The 19,458-nt window shown below is 43.7% G+C and overlaps 1 protein-coding gene across 1 annotated transcript in view; it reads right to left on the minus strand.

Moving 5' to 3' along the window:
- Positions 1–19,458, minus strand: part of ALDH1A1 (aldehyde dehydrogenase 1 family member A1) — a 45,386-nt gene that overhangs the window by 17,779 nt on the left and 8,149 nt on the right. The window contains exons 2-6 of the mRNA XM_063129342.1: positions 14,917–15,021; positions 12,558–12,698; positions 9,723–9,852; positions 7,529–7,590; positions 3,085–3,213 (exon numbers count right to left, since the gene is read on the minus strand). Of these exons, the coding sequence (XP_062985412.1) occupies positions 3,085–3,213; positions 7,529–7,590; positions 9,723–9,852; positions 12,558–12,698; positions 14,917–15,021 (567 nt within the window). The remainder of the gene's footprint in view (positions 1–3,084; positions 3,214–7,528; positions 7,591–9,722; positions 9,853–12,557; positions 12,699–14,916; positions 15,022–19,458) is intronic.

The following is a 19,458-nucleotide window of genomic DNA, read 5'->3' on the forward strand; positions in this document are numbered from 1 at the left end:
AGAGAAGCCACACACTGGGCACAGCGCTCCATCGGAGCACTGTGCCCATCGGGCTGCGCGGGGGGGGATCGCGGGGGGGGAGAGAGATGGGGGCCAGGAGGGGAAGAGTCGACCCGGCAGTAGAGATGGGGAGGAAGAGCGGAGCCACAGGACATCGGGGGTGGGGGGGAGAGAATCTCGGCCCAGGGGCAATGGAGGGGGCATCAGACATGGTGAGTGGGCGGGGGTGTGTGAAATCAGGGACAGGGGGAGTGGGGAACCCTTTTTTTTTTTTAAAGACCTACCTTGTCGTTGGTGCGCTCCTACGCACATGGCCCCTTTAAGATTAAAAAAAGGGCTGACGCAACGGGGCTTTCTCCATCATTTGTACGTGTAGACTGGGGCAACGGCCCACGCTAGCTGCAGCGTGGGCTCACCCCTATTCTCGACCGAATTAACAGGTAGGTCAAGCAAAGCCCGTAGCGGGTTTAATGATCAACAAAATACACACGTTCCCCCCTTTGTTTTTGCCAGTTCCTTCCCATATGTTTCAACTCTACCACAAGCAGATGGCGCTGTTTTATAGTGCAGGGTTTTTTTTCACTTATTGCTGCATTTTCAGAATTTATAAAATGACGGATTCCATCTTGAAAACAGCACAAGAGGCACCCGGCGTTGATGACATCATGAAAAGATTTTCGTGAGTGCCTAAGCATGAGCATGCAATAAATTGCTAATGCGGAGAAGCTTTTTGCTTTAGGAGGGGGCACTTCCACCTTTTAAAATGGGCAGGGGGGGGGAACCTGACCAAAAGCTGGAAAACCACGTAACAGTGGGGGAGTCAGGGGAAAGGCGACGCGGCCCTCTGGGGAACTCTGGAGGGCTGGCTTTGTCCCCTGGGCGTAAGGTTCTGAACCCCATGTTTAATCTCATGGGGCTGTGTTTAAGGATCTGCACATTAGATTACTAATCCAGAACTGGCATTAGAGAGCAAAACTAGAACAACGCATCAAAGACTCCCTCTTAAAACAGACAGGTAGTATTTTGGTTATAGCACAGTAGTCCTGTAAAAGCTAAAGCTCTGCTCTTTGAAGAGAATTTAATCCATCTGCTGAAGGAACCTCTCCTTTTCCCCTTTCATTATATCTTTCCTGCTCCACAACTTGAGAAACATTGGGTTGCTGCATCATTTATGTATATTTGTTCATCTGAAGGGCTCCAATTCGTAAAACTAATTAAAAATCCATAAAACTGTCAACCCACCCCGTATGACAATGCTGGACAGAAAGATTTGTTTACAATCTGACTTCTCAACAGGCTGCCACTGCTTTACCAGAAAAGGAGAAGAAATATGCTAGCCAACAGCAAAAAACATTTTTCTTTTCAAAACATGAATGTGAATTTCTCAGGCATGTGAATCACTTGGAGCAGTGCTGCCTTTTTTTAAAAAATCTTTAACCATTTCACTGTAAATGGCAGTTCACGGTTTGCTTGCTTTTGATGAGTCACCGTGGTTGGGCAAGAAATGCTGAGTCACTTTTGTTTGTACTTTGCTTGGCTAATGTACTGTTAAGAATGGACAACATTTGCCAGAGCCACCATTATTTCCCCTTTCCCTTCCGTTTGGATACAAAGAAACATGGCTGAGACTTCCAGTGTCCTCTTCCAGTGTCCATGTTATGCTGATGGAACTCTTAGTTTATTCTTCTTCACATATAATAATTCTTTAGCTTGCACAGCAAATGCCATTGTTTTAGAAAATGCTACAAATGATGGTACATCTTATGTTTCTACACCAATCCTAACCAGGTATACCTAGAAGTAAGGCCTAATTTACAAATGCAGCAGAATGGTTGGAGCAAGGATGGGGAATGTGTGATCTTCCAGATGTTGTTGGGTTGCAACTCCCATCATCCTTCACCACTGGCAGCCTACATGCTCCCCAACCCTGCCGCAGAGCACTAAGATGATAGATTGGATTTACCGCTTTGGATTGCAGGTGTAATATCACATTTTTTAATGATGCACCACTTAAAAAACCCCACCCCAAAGCCTTCCTACAAGAAGAAAACTAGCACATCTACTTGAAGGCAAGTTCAAATATGTGATACCCCACTTGCAATTTCTGAAATAGGACAGTCTATCTACTTCAGGATTCAATACAGGAAGCTGCCATATACTAATCACGGCATTGTTCCATCTTGCTCAATAAGGCCTTCTACACCACGGGTGTGAAGAAACTAGAACTCCAGATGTTTTGGACTTCAAACATCTGTCCATTGGCCATGTAGCCAGGTGCTTCTGGGAAATGGAATCCAAAACATCTGGAGATCTACCTTCTGCCGTCCCTTGTCCTATACTCACTGACAGAGGCTGTCCAGCAGCACCGATTTCTTTTCTTTTCACACAGCTCTATCTGGTGATGTGGGGGATTTCATCTGGGAATTCTTGCATGCAGAGCCCCACTGAGCTCTCTGTAACATCTCAGTTTGCTGCATTTGTATATCTATCCCAGTTCCCATTGGTTTTTAATGGGATGCAGTTCGAAGGAAAGATGTTATAAATGACAGTATTATAATAGGTATGTTTTAGCCTGGGTGAACCCAACCTGAAACCTGGGCAGTTTCACGCTGCTTCTCTTCAAATCCATGGTAAGGGCAAATATTTCAGTCTGAAAGTGACATGAAAACATCAACCCGCCTTACAGAATTTCATTACTGAGATGCTCTCGGGAAAACCCAACCAGCCTCTCCCCTCCACTACCCCCCTTACCAAACACTTTTGCTTTTCTAAGCTCTTGTTTGCTTTTGCCTCCAGAAGGCACGGCGCTTGCCAAGACGCTGGGTTTACTAAGCTGCTAATGATTTGTTTTCTGAGCAATTTAGGCTGGAAAGCTATGTGAGGTTGTTGCCCTTGATTTGCTTCAGTGGTTTGCAGCACATTAAAGTTCCCTAAGACAAGGCTAGACATGCTGGGAACTGTACCGACCCAAAGCCGGCCAGCCCTGACTGTTCATAAGCACAGCAACGTAAAGGTAAGCATTCACCGACCTGAGCTCCCCTTCTTCAGCAACACGGGTATGGTAGCTTTGCTATGGCAACTCACCTCTTTAATTAACGAGCCCATATGAAGAGCAGTCAACGGAGTTTGCTCGGCTGGTTTGACGACCACTGTGTTTCCGCAACAGAGAGCAGGGGCGATCTTCCAAATGAACATAACCAGCGGGAAGTTCCACTAAAAAGGCAATGCAAAAAGTGATGAGCAGGGGATCAATAACACATCTTCAAGTTCCTTAAAACATGATTTTCTCCAGGCCTGATTCAAAGGACTGGTATTAACATTCAAAGCACTAAACGGCTTGGGGGCATGTTAACTGAAGGATCGATTCCTCCCTGGACCCTAAGATCCGGGGAGGTATCCCTGCCTGGACCCTAAGATCATCCTCAGGGATCCTTCTCTGTGAGCCCTTGCCAAAGAAAGTGAAGTGGGTGGCTTCCAGGGGGAGAGCCTTTTTTGCTGTGGCTCCCCAGCTGTGGCAGGAGCTCCCTAGAGAGGTCAACTATGTGGTACTCTTCCCAGTGCCAAGTGAATACCTCCCCCCCGTCCATTTTCCCAGTATGTTAGCAATTTGCTATCCTAAACTTTTAACTCTGCTGTTTTAAATCTGCATTTTAAATCTGCATTTTAAATCTCTGCATTGTTGTTCGATTATATTCTGGTTGTACTTTTGTATTGTGAGACAGATTATTATTATTTATTTATTTATTTATTTATTTATTTATATAGCACCATCAATGTACATGGTGCTGTACAGAGTAAAACAGTAAATAGCAAGACTCTGCCGCATAGGCTTACAATCTAATAAAATCATAGTAAAACAATAAGGAGGGGAAGAGAATGCAAACAGGCACAGGGTAGGGTAAGCAGGCTTTGTCTGGCATATGTTTTATAGACTATTGAACACAAATCTTGAAACACTTTTAGCAGCTTTTATTTCTCCCCTAAGCCCAATCTATGGCACTGCTTCTTACCTATAAAGCCTGAAATGGCTTGGGGCTAGGGCATCTGAAAGGCTCCCTCTTCCTATATGAACCTGCCAGGCGCCTGATGCTCTTCGTCTGAGTCCCTGTCACATCTCCCGCCTCCTGGATTGGGGGGAGCCCAGACAGAGCCTTCTGTGTTACAGCACCCTTGTAGTAGAACTCCCTTCCCAGGGATGTTGGGTTGGCTCCTTCATTATTTGCCATTAGGCGGCTGGTAAAACGCTATATTGTTCCACTGGTTCCCCTGTTTTATTATTACATTTTTGGTTTTGTTTGGAACTGTTGTATTTTATTGTGTTAATGGTTTTATTGTAAATTGCCTCAAACACTCATCGAGTGGACGGGCAATTCAGAAATAAATTCCTTTGCATGCATGGCCCTATAATAACACTGATATTGGATTGAAGGTTTGGTTAACATGATGCCAGTCAATTTGTCTTTCCAGAATAGCAGCTTGGGAACTTATTTTGGGAACTGACAGATGAAAAGGCCACTGTGGCCTGAGAAATCTGAACAAAAGTCTTCCTGCTCTCTGTGTGGCAATGACCCAGGAAGATGGTGCCTGTTTTCCAGCAACAGCTCCTGGGTAAACCACGGCTCACCCCCCCAAGACGTGGACATCTGTTAAGCAGACCCACCCGTCAAGTTCACATGAAGATAAACCCATTCTCTCCAAACCCTGAAGCAAATTCTAACCTGAACTAGAAGTATGTTAATTGGACTAATAAATATTTCTCTCCCCCACTCCTTTTTCTAAGCAGACCTTCTCCTGCAGGAACCAAAGGAATACTTTGCACACAGCTCTTTTTTATATTACTCTGTTGGCTGCAACACAAGAAGTTCCTTTTTGGATCTTCTGTGACTTCAGAGACTACAAAGCGGCTGGCTCCGTCTCCTTCTGATAGGCCTTGGAGGGACGTGCTCTGCTGAGCTGCAGTCAGTGTGAAAAGGCCTGCCAGACTGTGAGCAGCCTGTCCTTCTGCCCACAGTGGGCAGCAACAATTACGTGGAAACATGTGTTCTGTTCACGAATGCATGAAAGGCTTGACCTTTTCTAAGTTCTGTCTGTATTTAGAGAGAATTGTACACATGTTGGCTATTTGGCTTTCAGTGTAACTATATCGAAGGAACATCTCTGAGGATAAATTGAGAGTACCAACGGGAGTGTTGGGCATTAAGGCTGCATGTGCAGACATCCATCCATGGGAAAGTCTGCTTTGCATCTTCGCCTCTGAATCTGCTCAAAAGAGGGCAGCGTAGCAAGCTCCAAGAAGCAGCAGCACGAACATCTGACTGAGACCAGATCTGGGGCTTTACTTACCCAAACATCCTCATTAAAGTCCCTGCCCCTTTGCATAGCCCTTGAAGGGATCACGTGATCAGCTTCCTCATGTTATAATCTCATCTCCATTGATGCATATGGGGCTGAGGTGACGGGAAGGAGCTTTCCTTGACAGCTGTTTCTTCCAGCCCGGCTGGCATCAGGCAGCTGCAGGCATTTCCCAATAAATGGGGTCATGTAAATCAATCCTTAGGTATGCTGGGGAGGGATATCAGATAGGACAAGGTGGGCGGGACAGGTGTTCCTTTTAACTGTTTTCTAGATGTAGGATGCACCTGGCTTATATGCTTTCAGTGAAGGCTGATGGCTCTGCTTTCGGTGGGGTTGTGAATCCATTCCAGGCTTCCGTCACAACCACCCAGAGCCCAAAAGGAGATGTACAAGGTGCTGAACTCTATCCCCAAACCTGGCTGAGCACCCTGATTAGCTCCTTTAGAGTTCTGACTGAAACCCAGAATGTATTCAGAGCTCCACCGAAAGCAAAGCCACCAGCCTCCACTGTATGCTTTACTGATGAATATTTTTTTAAAAAGTGCAGTCTTTCACACTGGCTTTCTTCCAAACCCATGTAAGAGCTAAGATTGGAGCTTAAATGCAGGCTGCTATTTTCCCCTACTGCCTCTATCTGTTTCTTCCGTACAGCCTTGCAGAAAATGGATTACGCTTGAGTTTGCAAGACCATCTGGTTTTATATTTTTATGTTGGGTTTGGATTTGATTGTCAATTGTTGTGTTTCTTTAATTGTTTTATATTATGTCTATAGCTTACAAAATTGTACTTTATAAAGTGATTAAGGATGCAATCCTATACATGTTTAGACTGAAAAGAAGTCCTACAACTCCCAGCATCCCCCTGGCATCACGGTTTAAATACACATAGGATTGCATCCCAACAAATGTATTTAATATATCCGTCTATCCATCTACACATGCATATTTACCAGCAAATCAGTCACACAGAAATTGAACTTACTCCTGAGTAAACATGTGTAGGAGCAGGCTGCAAACACAAAAGGATGGTTGGGTAGGTGTTACCTACAACTTGTGTTGGGTTCAGATTTGAGCATGGGACAAAACAACTCTAAGACTTGGAAAAAAGAGAGGAAACCAGAAAGAAGACTATCTTCCTTCAATCTTTCAGAAAACAATGGTCCTCACTGTCCAATTTTTATCTGTCATGGCTGTAATATGCTGTTCCCAATCCAGTGTTCTGCTTAACAGCCACAATTTCGTAACAAGTAGACTAACTATGTAACAGTTAATGTAAAAGTGCATGGGACTGCCAGGACTTGAATTCAGAACTCATCAGTATAGGCTTAAATCCAAGCTACCTGTCACATGGCAAGTCCGTGATTAGGATCTCTTTAAAGGAACTGAAATGCAAATACCGGCGGAAGAGGAGGCATATTAATTTGCTTGCTGTAGCAGCAGCAACAGACATGAGGAATGTCTAACTCAGAGGTCATTCAGTTGAAAAAACAAGATCTAATCCCAGATCTCCTGCATAATGTGTAATTTGGTCCTCATAGTCTCGAGTAAGAACACTTGATCCTCACTATTCTGCATGTTTCCCTCATAATACTGATTTTAAAGTTACACTTCTGCTCATAGCCATGTACAGTGAACTGTCCTGGATGCTCAAGGAATTTATTATTCTAGGGAGTTTCAGTAGGAATTGACATGATGTGCACCTCCCAGACGTAGGAACAAATACATGAGAAATGGACACAGACCAGAAAAGGATTGAGCCATCCATTCCCAACACCAAAACACTCACAAGTAATTTTGAATTTAATATTAGTTAAATAAAAGGCATAGGACTGCATCCAACCTTGCCCTTCTGTGAACAGAAGGAGTCCTTCTGATTGCAGACATGCTTTTGATCTAGTGGAGGCCTCCAGTAGTAGAGGCAGGCTTTTGTTTTTTGGCTGATCCACCCTTCTCTTTGGAGTCATCGGTGGTCCCTGAAAACCTCCAGAACACCACGGGGGCTGGGGGCTGCAAGCAGAGAGGGAATGCTTGCAAATCACTTCACCCTTTCTGTTAGCAAAAACCTCCACTAGGTCAAAAGATCATCTGCAAACAGAAGGACCTGTCCCAAGTTGCAGAAGGGCAATGGTTGGATACCATTCATTTCACTCATTATATAAATAGATCTAACTTACAGGAATGATTTGGCCACAGACTCCAACAGGCTCATGTCTTGTAAAGGTGAAATAGTTTCCATCTACGCAAGAGAAGAAGAATACATTGGCAAGGTGCAGCGAGGGTGAAATAAAATATGCTCACATGCGATTGTAGTATGATACAATGGAAAGAAAAGGTAAATATACCTAGATTCAATATTGACCAAGCACAAAACTTGGAAGCCGGGGATGGCCAACTTTTCAACATTAGGACTCCTGTACTTTTAACATTACACAGAAAGGTGGAATTTCACCCTAGTACAAGGCTGCCAGGATTGTTTGTCTTGATTTTAAACTGCTATAGAGTTTTTGTTTTGCTTTGTTTTAAAGGGAGTTGGGGAATGGAATTAGGGCACAAGGGGAGCAGGCTACAGCTCACAAGAGAAAAGCAACTGATGGGAAGAGAAGGAGAATAACCAATGGCAGGTGGGGAGGGGTGCAGTCCTCATGTCCAAATCAATGTCTGCAAGGTGTGGATGATATTCATTTGAAAGCTGCAGGGGTCTAAGAATTTGAACCTGCTGAAATCATCTCCCTTTCCTTGATTCTGTCCTTTAACCTTCAAACTGTAAACCTCTGCCTTTTTTATTTATTTTTTCATTTACTTATGTATTATTTTAGGGGGGAAGGGGGTTAGATTGCTCTATAAATGCATAGGATGGTACAGATTTTCCTGCCTACAGTGGTTGGGTCCAAGGATTTGAGAAGATTCTGGAAAACAGTTATTTCTGCCTGGGCCATAAGATCATCCTCAGAGGTCCTTGTACGTGAGCCCCTGCCAAAGGAAGTGAGGTGGGTGGCTACCAAGAGGAGGGCCTTTTCTGCTCTGGCACCCTCGCTGTGGAACGAGCTCCATAGAGAGGTTCAGCTGGGACCTAAGTACATTGTACTTTCTGGCACCAGGTGAAGTCCTTTTAATTCCCCCAGTATTTAATATTTTATCATCCTAGCCTTTACCTCTGTTGTTTAAAATCTATATTTTAAATCTTGAAAATCTCTGCATTGCTACTCCATTTCATTCTCATTTTACTTTTCTATTGTGCTTTCTATTGTGATTTAAGTTTCCATATTTTATACTTCAAGTTGTATTCTGTGGTTTTAATTTTTGTGACCTGCCCAGAGAGCTTCAGCTATTGGGCAGTATATAAATGAAATGAAATAAATAAAAATAATAAAATAAATAAATAGCATATAAGAGGATATAGGCAACATGTTTTGCTAAGCCTTATGCAGGATAACTGTAGATCCAAATGGTAGACAATTCATTACAAATTTTCAAGTAGCAGCCAAAATAGCTATTGATAATGTCAGCCAAGTTGAAACAAAGGAGTTTGTGATCATTTAATTCCAGTTTTGTGATACAATACCTGCTAACATCTTTATATTGTTTAATACATTAGAAATGTAAAAAATGTAGGTTATGAATGAATAAAAACATGAATAGAATCAAGAACTGCCAAAAACACACAAATGGGTATGCCAGGATTCAAAGCTTCTTGGAAATTATATCCTCTTTATTTGCCCTTTATTCCATCCAGATCTGGTTATGGCTATGCAGTCCTGATCCTTTTACACTACATGGGTGATATATTTGTTGCTTGTGTTTTGCTGGATCCCATAGTTTAACTCCATGGATCCCATGATAATATCTGAAACGATGAGACTATGCAGAATGGGTGGATTAGACGGCTACTTTTCCTGCTAGTGGGACCCAGCCACATGGAAGTGGCAAATGTAACATAAGAATTGTTTAGTTCTAGTAATCCAGTTCTTGTGTAATCCAACTTCTAGTAATCCCCACAAAGAATGGGGAAGAAAGGTGAGGTTTAAGGCCTGCTGAAGCTGAGCTAAAATGATCTCTCTCTCTCTCTCTCTCTCTCTCTCATTCTCTCTCTCTTTTTTAAAAGAAGTATTTATCTAGAGACTCTGCCAGTCTGTACAACTTCGCCTAAGATAAGACTTAAACAAGTGAGAGATACAAAATGTGTCAACTGAATTAAAAAATAACAACTTCCAGCTGATGAGCTGTAACCCATCCCATATCTACATTTATGTAATGGATTTCTCAAGGTTACAGTTTTCCCAGACAAGTAAAATGTTACTTAAACTCATGTCCAAATCAGCTCCCTACTGAAACAAAATCAAACAAAAATGTTTTGTCAGAATGACTCACCCATTGGGATGGTACGTCCATGGTTTTTATCAGCCCAGCCTGCACAGTAGCGTAAAGTGTTGACGCAGCCCCCGAGGTCAAGTAGGTAAGAGTTGGCAAAAAGCTTTCCCCCATTAATGCTCTCGATTGTCTAGAAAAACAGGCATTAAGAAACTAGTCATTATACAGAAAGAGCATAATGCAGTTGTCTGCAATTATAAGTGCATTAAGCCAAGCAGGCTCTCATGTTATCGGGTTGCCATCATGGCTGTAAACTGGAAGCAAATTGGATTAGGAAGGTAGGATTGTCCTCAATACAGGGTCTAGAACAGTATTGGTTAGATGTGTTAGCAGGATGGGACTTCCTGACTTTCCTCCCTCACTGCACCCTTCTGCAATGCCCAAAAATCTGCTCTGTGTTTGCCCCCTAGCCCTCCAGACCAGATTTCAAGGGTGCACGGTGAGCAGGGGCTTCCCTCTCCTCCAGTAACACTGATGGAAGCAGTTCTCAGTGACAAGAGTGGGGAACCTCAAGCCCGGTGGCCAAATCCAACCGACCTGAGGCTTCCAGATGGCCACTTCCTTTCCCTGGCCCCACCAATCATTTGGTGGTTCCATGGCTTTGTGCAGTTTGCCTCCATTCTAAAAGGTTGAAACACCATACTTTCCCTATTTCGTGACAACCTGTCTTTACCCCAGCTTCCACGTTTTGTGTGTGTGTTTTGGTTTTTTTTAATGTGAGATGTTTGAAATGCAGAAGTGCCTGGTGGTGTAAGAGAGATAGGCACTAGCTTTGGAATCTGGCTTGACTTGTTCCTAGAAATTGTGTTTGTAAGATTGCCCCTGATAAAGGAGTTGTTTGTTCCAAAATGCACAGAGTTCATTACTACATATTTTTTAATCAGCATCTTTAAGAACATAAGAAGAGTCATGCTGGATCAGACCAAGGGTCTATCTAGTCCAGCACTCTGTTCACATAGTGGTCAACCAACTATCGGCCAGGGACAAACAAAGCAGGACGTGGATGCAACAGCATCCTCCCACCCATGGTCCCCAGCAACTGTTGTATATAGGCTTACTACCTCTGAAACGAGGTGGCACATAACCCATCGGGACTAGTAGCCATTGATAATCTTCTCCTCCATGAATTTGTCTAATCTTTCAAAGCCCCATCACTATACATCTTATGGTAGTAAATTCCATAGTTTATCTATGCGCTGTGTGAAGAAGTACTTCCTTTTATCTGTCCTGGATCTCCCACCAATCAGCTTCATGGGATGACCCCGGGTTCTAGTATTATGGGAGAGGGAGAAAAATGTCTCCCTATCCACATTCTCCACACCATGCATAATTTTGTACGTCTCAGGTCTCCCCTTAGCCTCCTTTTCCCCTCCAAGGTACTACCTTAGAGAACACACACTTTTCTCACATTTGGTGAAGTGCCACCAAAACATGAAGAGAGGCCTGCCTGAAGGTATCTTGCTTAGTAAGGTATGTCTTGATGGAAAAAAACATATATTCTAGCCTAACAGTAGGTTTGTTTAAGTTGGCTAAGCAAAGACCAGGAAAGAAATTATAAAGCTAGATAAGGTTAATTTCAAATATTTATTTCCAGTCTTCCATCTCAGGAAAATACATCCACATTATCTGAGATAAGACAATGAGGTCATTCCATTTCTGCAATTTCCCCCTTGTTTGGGAGATGATCCTCACTGCCAGATTGCAGGGCCAAATGCTTTTTGGTTAATATTTAGGCAATAAAATTGCTAACAGCTATTGCTGGTGTTAGAAAAGAGAAAATAGGTTAAAGATTCAACAATGGAATTGAACACCATTGATTAAACAAATGCTAGGGACCCAAAATGAGGGAAAGCCCAGCTTTTGAACTTCCCATCCGGATGGCTCCTGTTGATGGAGCATCAGGCTAAGTGGACCACTGGAAGGATGCAGCCCAATTATTCTTATGTTCTTAAAGCTGGTATCAAACTAAAACATTTTGCATTTTCTTATACTGGCTTTTTTAATGTGGTTGGTCAGAACGTAGTTAGGCAATCTGGTACTCTCCAGCTGTTTTGAACTACAACACCCATCAGCCTGAACCAGTATGGCTAATGGTAAGGGATTTTTGGAGTTGTAGACCCTGTTCAGATGACACACTAAGCCACAGTGGTTAAGCATTTGAACTAAACATTATGGCTTAGTGTGTCTTGTGAACCATTCCTAATCACAGTGGCTACATAATTATGGTACGGTTTAAACATGCTCACTAACCATTTGCTGCAAAAGGTTAAAAGGTTAGCAGCCTAATCATAGCTTAGCGTGTCGTCTGAACAGGCCAGGTTGCCTACCCTGGTCTAGAAGATGCAAAAAATGAAAGATGTCAGAGAAATGCGAATTTGGGAATGGAAGTCAATGGCGAGGCAGTTGGCAGCACACTGATTGATTTGGGAAGAGAAGTCAGGCACATCTGCTTAGCACAACTTTACTCTCAATGTGATTCTGGGAGCTCTAATTGGCAGCCTCTTCTCTTCATTACTTTTCTTCTACAGCAGCAGTGGGGAAACAGACATGACCTTAATATGGCACCAGCTGACTTATTAGTCCTCTAAGCACGGAGAAGGAGACATTCATCTAAACCCAATGTCAAACTGAACACAATGGGCTACTCTTTCTGAGAATGGGACAACAAGTGGGGTTGAATACAACTATGAGGTCTCTTAAAATGAGTATTTGTTTGTCTTGATCCCTCTTAAGATTTCAAGGTTGCAAGCAAGCAAATCCTCAAACGTGTTCCAGTAAGCTAGTCTCTAACGATGTCAACTGCTTAAAAGAAGCCAATGTAAGATGTAGACTTACAGCTAAGAGGAGGCGATCCCTTTCAATCAAATCAGCTAGTTTGTTCAAGAGCCTTCCCCTTTCTGAAGCATCCATTGTTCGCCAGCAGGACCCAAGCTCAAAAGCCTTCCTTGCTGCTTTAACAGCTTTGTCAACATCTTCCTGTACAGAAAAAAACCATTTAAATACAGTAAGTATATTTATTTATTTATTTATTACATATATATCTCACTTTTTTTCCTCCTTATGGAACCCAAGGCAGCATGCATAATCCTTCTCCTCTCCTGACAACCACCACCCTGGGAGGTAGGTTAGGCTGAGAGTCTGTGACTAGCCCAAAGTCACAGTCAGCTTCCATGGCCGAGTGGGGGCTAGAACCCAGATCTCCCAACTCCCAGTCCAGCACTCTACCCACTACACTACACTGGCTCTCAAAAATGACGAGTTTATTTTGATTGAACCATATCAGTTAAACCACACATATCAGTTGAACCACACATCTTCAGGTTGTGCATTTTAGCGCAGCCTGCCCTCCCCACCCCCCGGTCCCCTGGTGTCAATGGTCACGCTGGCTTGGAGTTACAGAAGTTGTACTCCAACACACCTGGAAGGTGCCAGGATGGGTAACCCTGCTCTAGTGAAATGTGAGACGTATCTCCCTAGCTCCACACATGCCAATACCAACACAAACCCAGGTGTACCACTTTCTGGCTACTAATGTCTGTCAATGTACTCTCACTTCTTCTTCCTCCAACACGTGTGAGGGTCACATCCCTGCTATGAATTGTGACCCAACGCTCACATGCAAATCTTATTTCCGTGTACTGGAAAATCATGTTCTCGTTGAAGAACGATGGAAAAACCCTTCAAGTGGAAATTGAAATAACAATTCCACAGCATGCAACAAATGTAGCTGCCCCATAGTTAAAAGCTGCAGCAGTACCAGAAAGCTAAAATCATGAACGGCCCAGAGAGCTTTGGCTCTTGGGCAGAATAGAAATGTAATAAATAATAATAATAATAATAAAATTAAATCTAGTCTAATAAAATGAAATCTAGAAAAGAATGCTCCTTAAGCTCCACAATGGTAAATGAAATATAAAAGAGTATACTATGACAAAGAAGCAGATTATTCCCCAAGTCAGATTTGGGGTGCAATCCTATGCAGGCTTAAACAGGAAAAAAAGTCCTACAACTCCCAGCATGCCCCAGCTAGCTATGCTGGGAGTTGTAGGACTTTTTTCCCTGGCTTAAACATGCATAGGATTACACCCTTATTGGAGTTTTAAAGATGATTACAACAATAGTGTAACTCAATGCAAATCTATTTCTAAGTCCAACTGAGTTCAGTAGGCCTTACCCCCAGGTAAGTGAATATAGGATAGACATGGATAGGATTGCACTATAAATGTACTTTACTTTTCATTCTGTTGTCCGTGATGACACTGTAATCATGTTTTAGGGTCTCTGGGCTTAGTAACCTGAATGATCTAACGGAAAGGATATTATTTCCCCTACCCATGTAGGTCTTTGCAATCGCCTCTTGATTTTCTGAGCAAAAGAAAGTTTTTTGAAAGGCAAGCTAATTCTTTTTTAGCACTACTGTATACATATATGAGGTGCTGAAGTTTACAATTTCTTGTATCAATTGCTGGATTTATGCACTTCAGTGGACTGTTTAGTTAACAGCAATTGTCAATCTGTATTGTCAATCCTTAACAGAATACAACTCTGAATACTGGATGTCATTATCGCTTTTACACGAAGAAACTGTTAAGACTGCTTAAAGTAGAAACACCTCTGAGCATCCTTAATGTTTAGTAATCAGTTGCACAATTTCATTCAAGACCGATCAAATACCAGGCCCACCTGATTTGTAATGTTATTTTTTTTTTTTTAAGGAGACGTGGAGGTGGTAAAAGGAAGCACTGCTTGATTTGGGGGCTGGAGGTTGTGGTCATTTTTGCAATATCACACCACAGGCACTAGCTAATCAGCATTGTGCATTGTTAGCTTCTTTTGTAAATTGTTAAAATCAGGTTAAAAATCAGCGTTTTAAAAGTCACATTTGGATTGAGCACAAACAGTATGCTTCCAAAATGGTCTCCATTTGCTCAAAACATGTTGCATTGCTCTCCTTCACGCTTGGAACTTTCCCCCATTTCTCTGTTGTTTCAAGGGTTGATATACAAACCAGTCTTTCCAGTTAGTTGAGAGCCCATCCTGGGTTCAGCTCAGCCTCATTCTTATGCCTTCTTGCAATCAAGCCAGGATTTCCTCACTTAGATTACGTCTCCCCTAGATGATGCCCTCAATGGATGGAGGAGAGGTTGAGAACCAAAGGGGACATTCATAACACGTCAAAGACATCAAATCATACCTTATCTCCTTCTTCCACATCACAAATTTTCTCTCCAGTTGCAGGGTTAAGGACTGAGAATTTTTTGCCACTAGCTGAATCATGCCATTCATTGTTTATAAATATCTGCAAGGGAACAGAGAAGGAGAAATTGATGTTATTTAACTCCATATCCCATTTCTCGTATCCCACCACCACCAGTCTTCTGCCACAGAGAAGCTCAACAATTATGTTCTTGTTTAATTAAATGTCCTTACAGGGAACTATGTAGGCAGAGAATTCAAAGATATGGTCTCAACAATCATGTGTCCCCATGATATAAGGGGAAAAGAGGATCTTCTTCAGACCTTCCTGCAGTATTTCACTGAAAATGATGTTATTAAAGGCTGACTCAAAAACACAACTCTGTGTGTGTGTGTGTGTGTGTGTGTGTGTGTGTGTGTGTGAGGGAGGGAGGGGAGAGACTCCTTGAGTCAAAATACAATGTTTGGGAAAATTCACCTAACAACGTCTGGTGGAGGTGAAACCTATCAGAATGCATTTGTTCTTTGATTTCAACCCAGAGGTGGTATTTTAAAATATTTACTTTTCTTATTCCTCATTTTCACCTGCTGAGCTCTCAGTCTACTGAAGATTCCTTTGGTGGCTGGCATCCCTCTTCCACTATTTGTACTCACTGAAATTATCTTCTATACTTTCTTACTCCAACATAGTACCCCTTAAACCAGGCTTTCAAACTTCCTGACCTGCCAGACAGACGTGAGCAACCTGCCATGTACGGCAGCCCAGAAGGGGCTCAATAAATCTGTTTGTGGCTCCTACTAGGGACAGCAAACTGTGAAAGGTGGTCAAGCACCTGCCAAGCCCCAATATGAGTTGGCTGGAATACAGACCGGAATGGACATTCTACCGGCTTTACTTAAACTACTTCTTTTAAAGCCTTTGAATGTCCCACTGCTACCATCCATGAAAGTTCCTTTCCAGTGTCCTACAAGCACTTCCTAATAACTACCTTTGCCATAAGTGATTTTTTGTGTTTGTGTGGAGAAAAGGTTTGAAAACCCACCACAGCAGGGGCTCAATTCCTGTTTGTTGTAGCAGGATTTATAAAGGAGAAGTAAATGGTGGATTGTGCCTCCAATTATTCATACTTTCACAATAAGAACATTAGAAGACCAAGCTGTATCAGACCAAGGGTCCATCTTGTCCAACATTCTGTTCACAGAGTGCCTGATCAGCTGCCGGTAGGAAACCCACAAGCAGGACATGAGTGCAACAACACCCTCCTGCCATTGTTCCCCAACAAGTGGTGTGCATAGTTTTACTGCATCCTTCCATTCATTTCCATGGGCAGTGGCGCTGGTGCCCCCAAAGAGCAAAGGGCAGAATTGGATGGTGCCTCTCGATTTACTCCAGGCCAGACACACAGGTTCCCTCTACATCCACCCAGTACATCTGTTCCATCCCCAGTGTCCCCATATGTCCATGTAAGGGTATAATTTTGTATATAGTCTCTGTGTGTGAAATCCAATGTTTTTAAGCCATATTAAAATGTATGTTTCCACACGGAGAATCAGAGATATCAGAGGCAGTACAGGCACACTGCAGGGGTCCATCCATGCTCCCTACCATGTGTATGGGCTGGATTATGGTGGTGGTGGTGGTAAGATACCCAACTCAGTCCTGATTTTCCCCCAATGATTTTCAATCATTGTCTTTGCCTTTTAGATTGTAAATGCACCATGAGAACAAAGTCAGGTCTTATGTTCCCATCCTGCAGGAGCATCAGTATTTAAAAACAACCCTAGTAATTGTGTAATCTTGAACAGATCACGGTTTGAACAATCCAGAGATCACATTGATTTATTCAGCAACAGATTTAAGACAGCTGAAATCATGCATTTTAACATTTCTAGGCAGCATTTTACATATGGAATTTTGACCTTTGCACAAGCAGGAAGCAGAAGGTGCCCCAAATCCCTTTTGATAAGAAGAATAAATGGCTCCTATAGTGATAGAACAACTTTATAGGGAACCAGATAGCCAGATCCAGATGTAGATTAAAAAACATAAGGGCAGAACAACGATCTGTTACTCTGAAAACCAAATTAGGCACGAGCACATTGCAAACGAGAGTGTCAAATGGAGGAAACCTCTGCTTGGCAGCAAGGTTGGTTCCTACAGGGCGAGTGAGTGCAAAAAGGTAAATATTAATATAATGGTGCTGTGTGATGGGACAGCATGTCAAATTCGTATCTGTTTGTAAGCGAGAAAATTGTGAAACATACCTTTTTTGGAAGTCCTCTGAGCATTTACTTATCGCTACATTTATGGCACTAACTCAATAGGCTTTATATCAGTGTCCTCATGTCATTACCTCCAAATCATAAGTTGGCCACAACAGATTCAATATGAATTGCAACAGTCAAACTTCTCTTTCGAGTTTGAGGGGCTGAGCATGGTGGGAAATGTAGAAACATAATATATTTATTACTGAGGTTTTATACCCTACCTGCCCTTCCTCTAAAAGAGGGGTGGACAACTTGTGGGCCCCCAGATATTTTGGACATCAACTCTCTGGGGATTGTATGCCAAAACATCTGGAGGGCCCAGGGCAATCCCAAATAATATGATCACAGAACATTAGCAAAGAGCAAAATAAAATACCAAGTTGAAATAAACTCAATTAAAAACAGGAATATAGGAAACTGCCTTACACCAAGTCACACCATTGGTCCCTCCAGCTCAATATTATCTGCACTGACTGGCAGCCCCTCTCTAGAGGGACAGACAGAAGTCTTCCCAGCCCTACCTGAAGATGTTGGGGAACTGAACCTGAGAATTTCTATGTGCAAAGCGTGTGCTTTACCACTGAGCTATAGTCCCCAAGCCAATCTGACTTGATTGGCTTGAGTATAAACAAGATGACCCCATGTTTGCTGTCCTGAGCTTCTTTGAAGAAGGGTGAATTATGAAAGTATATAAATATATCAGTTGACAAGGGGGTGACTATGGGGCTTCCTTACTCTATCCTCAGTATGCCAGACAATTTCTATTCCTCCCTCCTACACTCTTTTAACCTCAGTGTTCACCCCTCAGCTCTTCTTTATATGTAGAGAGGCTTCTGCTCAGTCATGGGCTCTGCCCCCTCCATGTTCACGTACTTCATCACTCAGGTCTTCTGGAAATAGTAGGAATGAACATGGACTAAGGCAATGGATCTGAAGCCTGGCACTTCATGCTTGCTTAAGATTGTAGGACCACAGGAGTTACAGGGACCAGGGGGATCTGAAATTGGGATGGGGGAAACAAAGCTTTGCATGGAGAAGGTCCTTTCCATTCTAGTAAAAAGAAAGACAGCAAGGAGTATCAGGTGATGGGAAAGATCTCTAGCTGAGAACCTGGAGAGCCACTGTCAATCAAAGTAGACAATACGAGGTTAGATGGAAAAACAGTATACCTTGTGAGTTTGCCGGGAAAATCCTGCAGCAGTAGGGAATGCCTAGACTGCAGGAAAGCTTTCAGTTGACTTAGGGCCTTGCTAGACCCGGCCGGATAAGCCGGCAGGGAGGCGGGGCGACGGCGCGCTAACTTTAGCGCACGCCGCCCAGCCTCCTAGATGGCCGACACGCAGGGACTACGGAAGCCCTGCAGCGTCGGCCATTTTTTTAAAGGGGCCACGTGTGGCCCGAAGACTCCCGAGAAGGTAAGGGTTTTTTTCCTTAAGCCCCCCCATCCGCCCCCCTCCCCGTCCCCGTCGTCTCCCTCCGCCATCCCCTGTGTCGCCCTCCGCCCCCTCGCCCTCCCGTGTGTCGCCCTCCGCCCCCTCACCCTCCCGTGTGTCACCCTCCGCCCCCCCTCGCCGTCGTGTGTGTCGCCTTCCACCCCCCTCGCCTTGCCCTCCCGTGTGTCGCCCTCCGCCCGCCTCGCCTCGCCGTTGCGTGTGTCGCCGTTGCGTGTGTCGCCCTCTGCCCCCCTCGCCTTGCCGTTGTGTGTGTCGCCCTCTCGTGTGTCGCCCTCCGCCCCCTATCTCCCCTCCCCTGGGATCCCCCCGGCCCGATGGGCACAGCGCTCGTAGCACTGTGCCCAGTCCGTGGCTTTTCCTGGCTACTCGCAAGTAAGTGAGTAGCCGCAAAAAGCCACGGACCTTCCTAGACGTTCCGCAGCCCCGGCCTCAGGCGACTTCGCTTATGGCGCGCTAAGGGAGGCTTCAGTGCGCCTTGATCCCAGATTCCCCTGTGCGTCATCTGGACGCACAGCAGGGAAACCGGGTCTCAAAGCGTGCTAAGGCCTCGTCTAGCAAGGCCCTTGGTGCATTCATCATCCTTAGTTCAAACTATTCTTCTCAAGAAGTTGGGCTCACTTTTGGCAAGTGGCACGCTTGCCATTATGGAAGAAATGGAATGTATTGAGAACCAGAAGAAGTGAATAAATACGCTCACAAGGACATCAACAGCTGCCCTGGGCCTGTTTGAACTGGTCCCCTTTGCTTCTGATGAGCAAGAACAAGCACTGAAAAAAGTACAACATGATGAGGTGTCCTTTATGGTGTTTATTTTGCTA

This window comes from Elgaria multicarinata, chromosome 6 (assembly GCF_023053635.1).
Source record: "Elgaria multicarinata webbii isolate HBS135686 ecotype San Diego chromosome 6, rElgMul1.1.pri, whole genome shotgun sequence".
NCBI classification, from domain to species: Eukaryota; Metazoa; Chordata; class Lepidosauria; order Squamata; family Anguidae; genus Elgaria; species Elgaria multicarinata.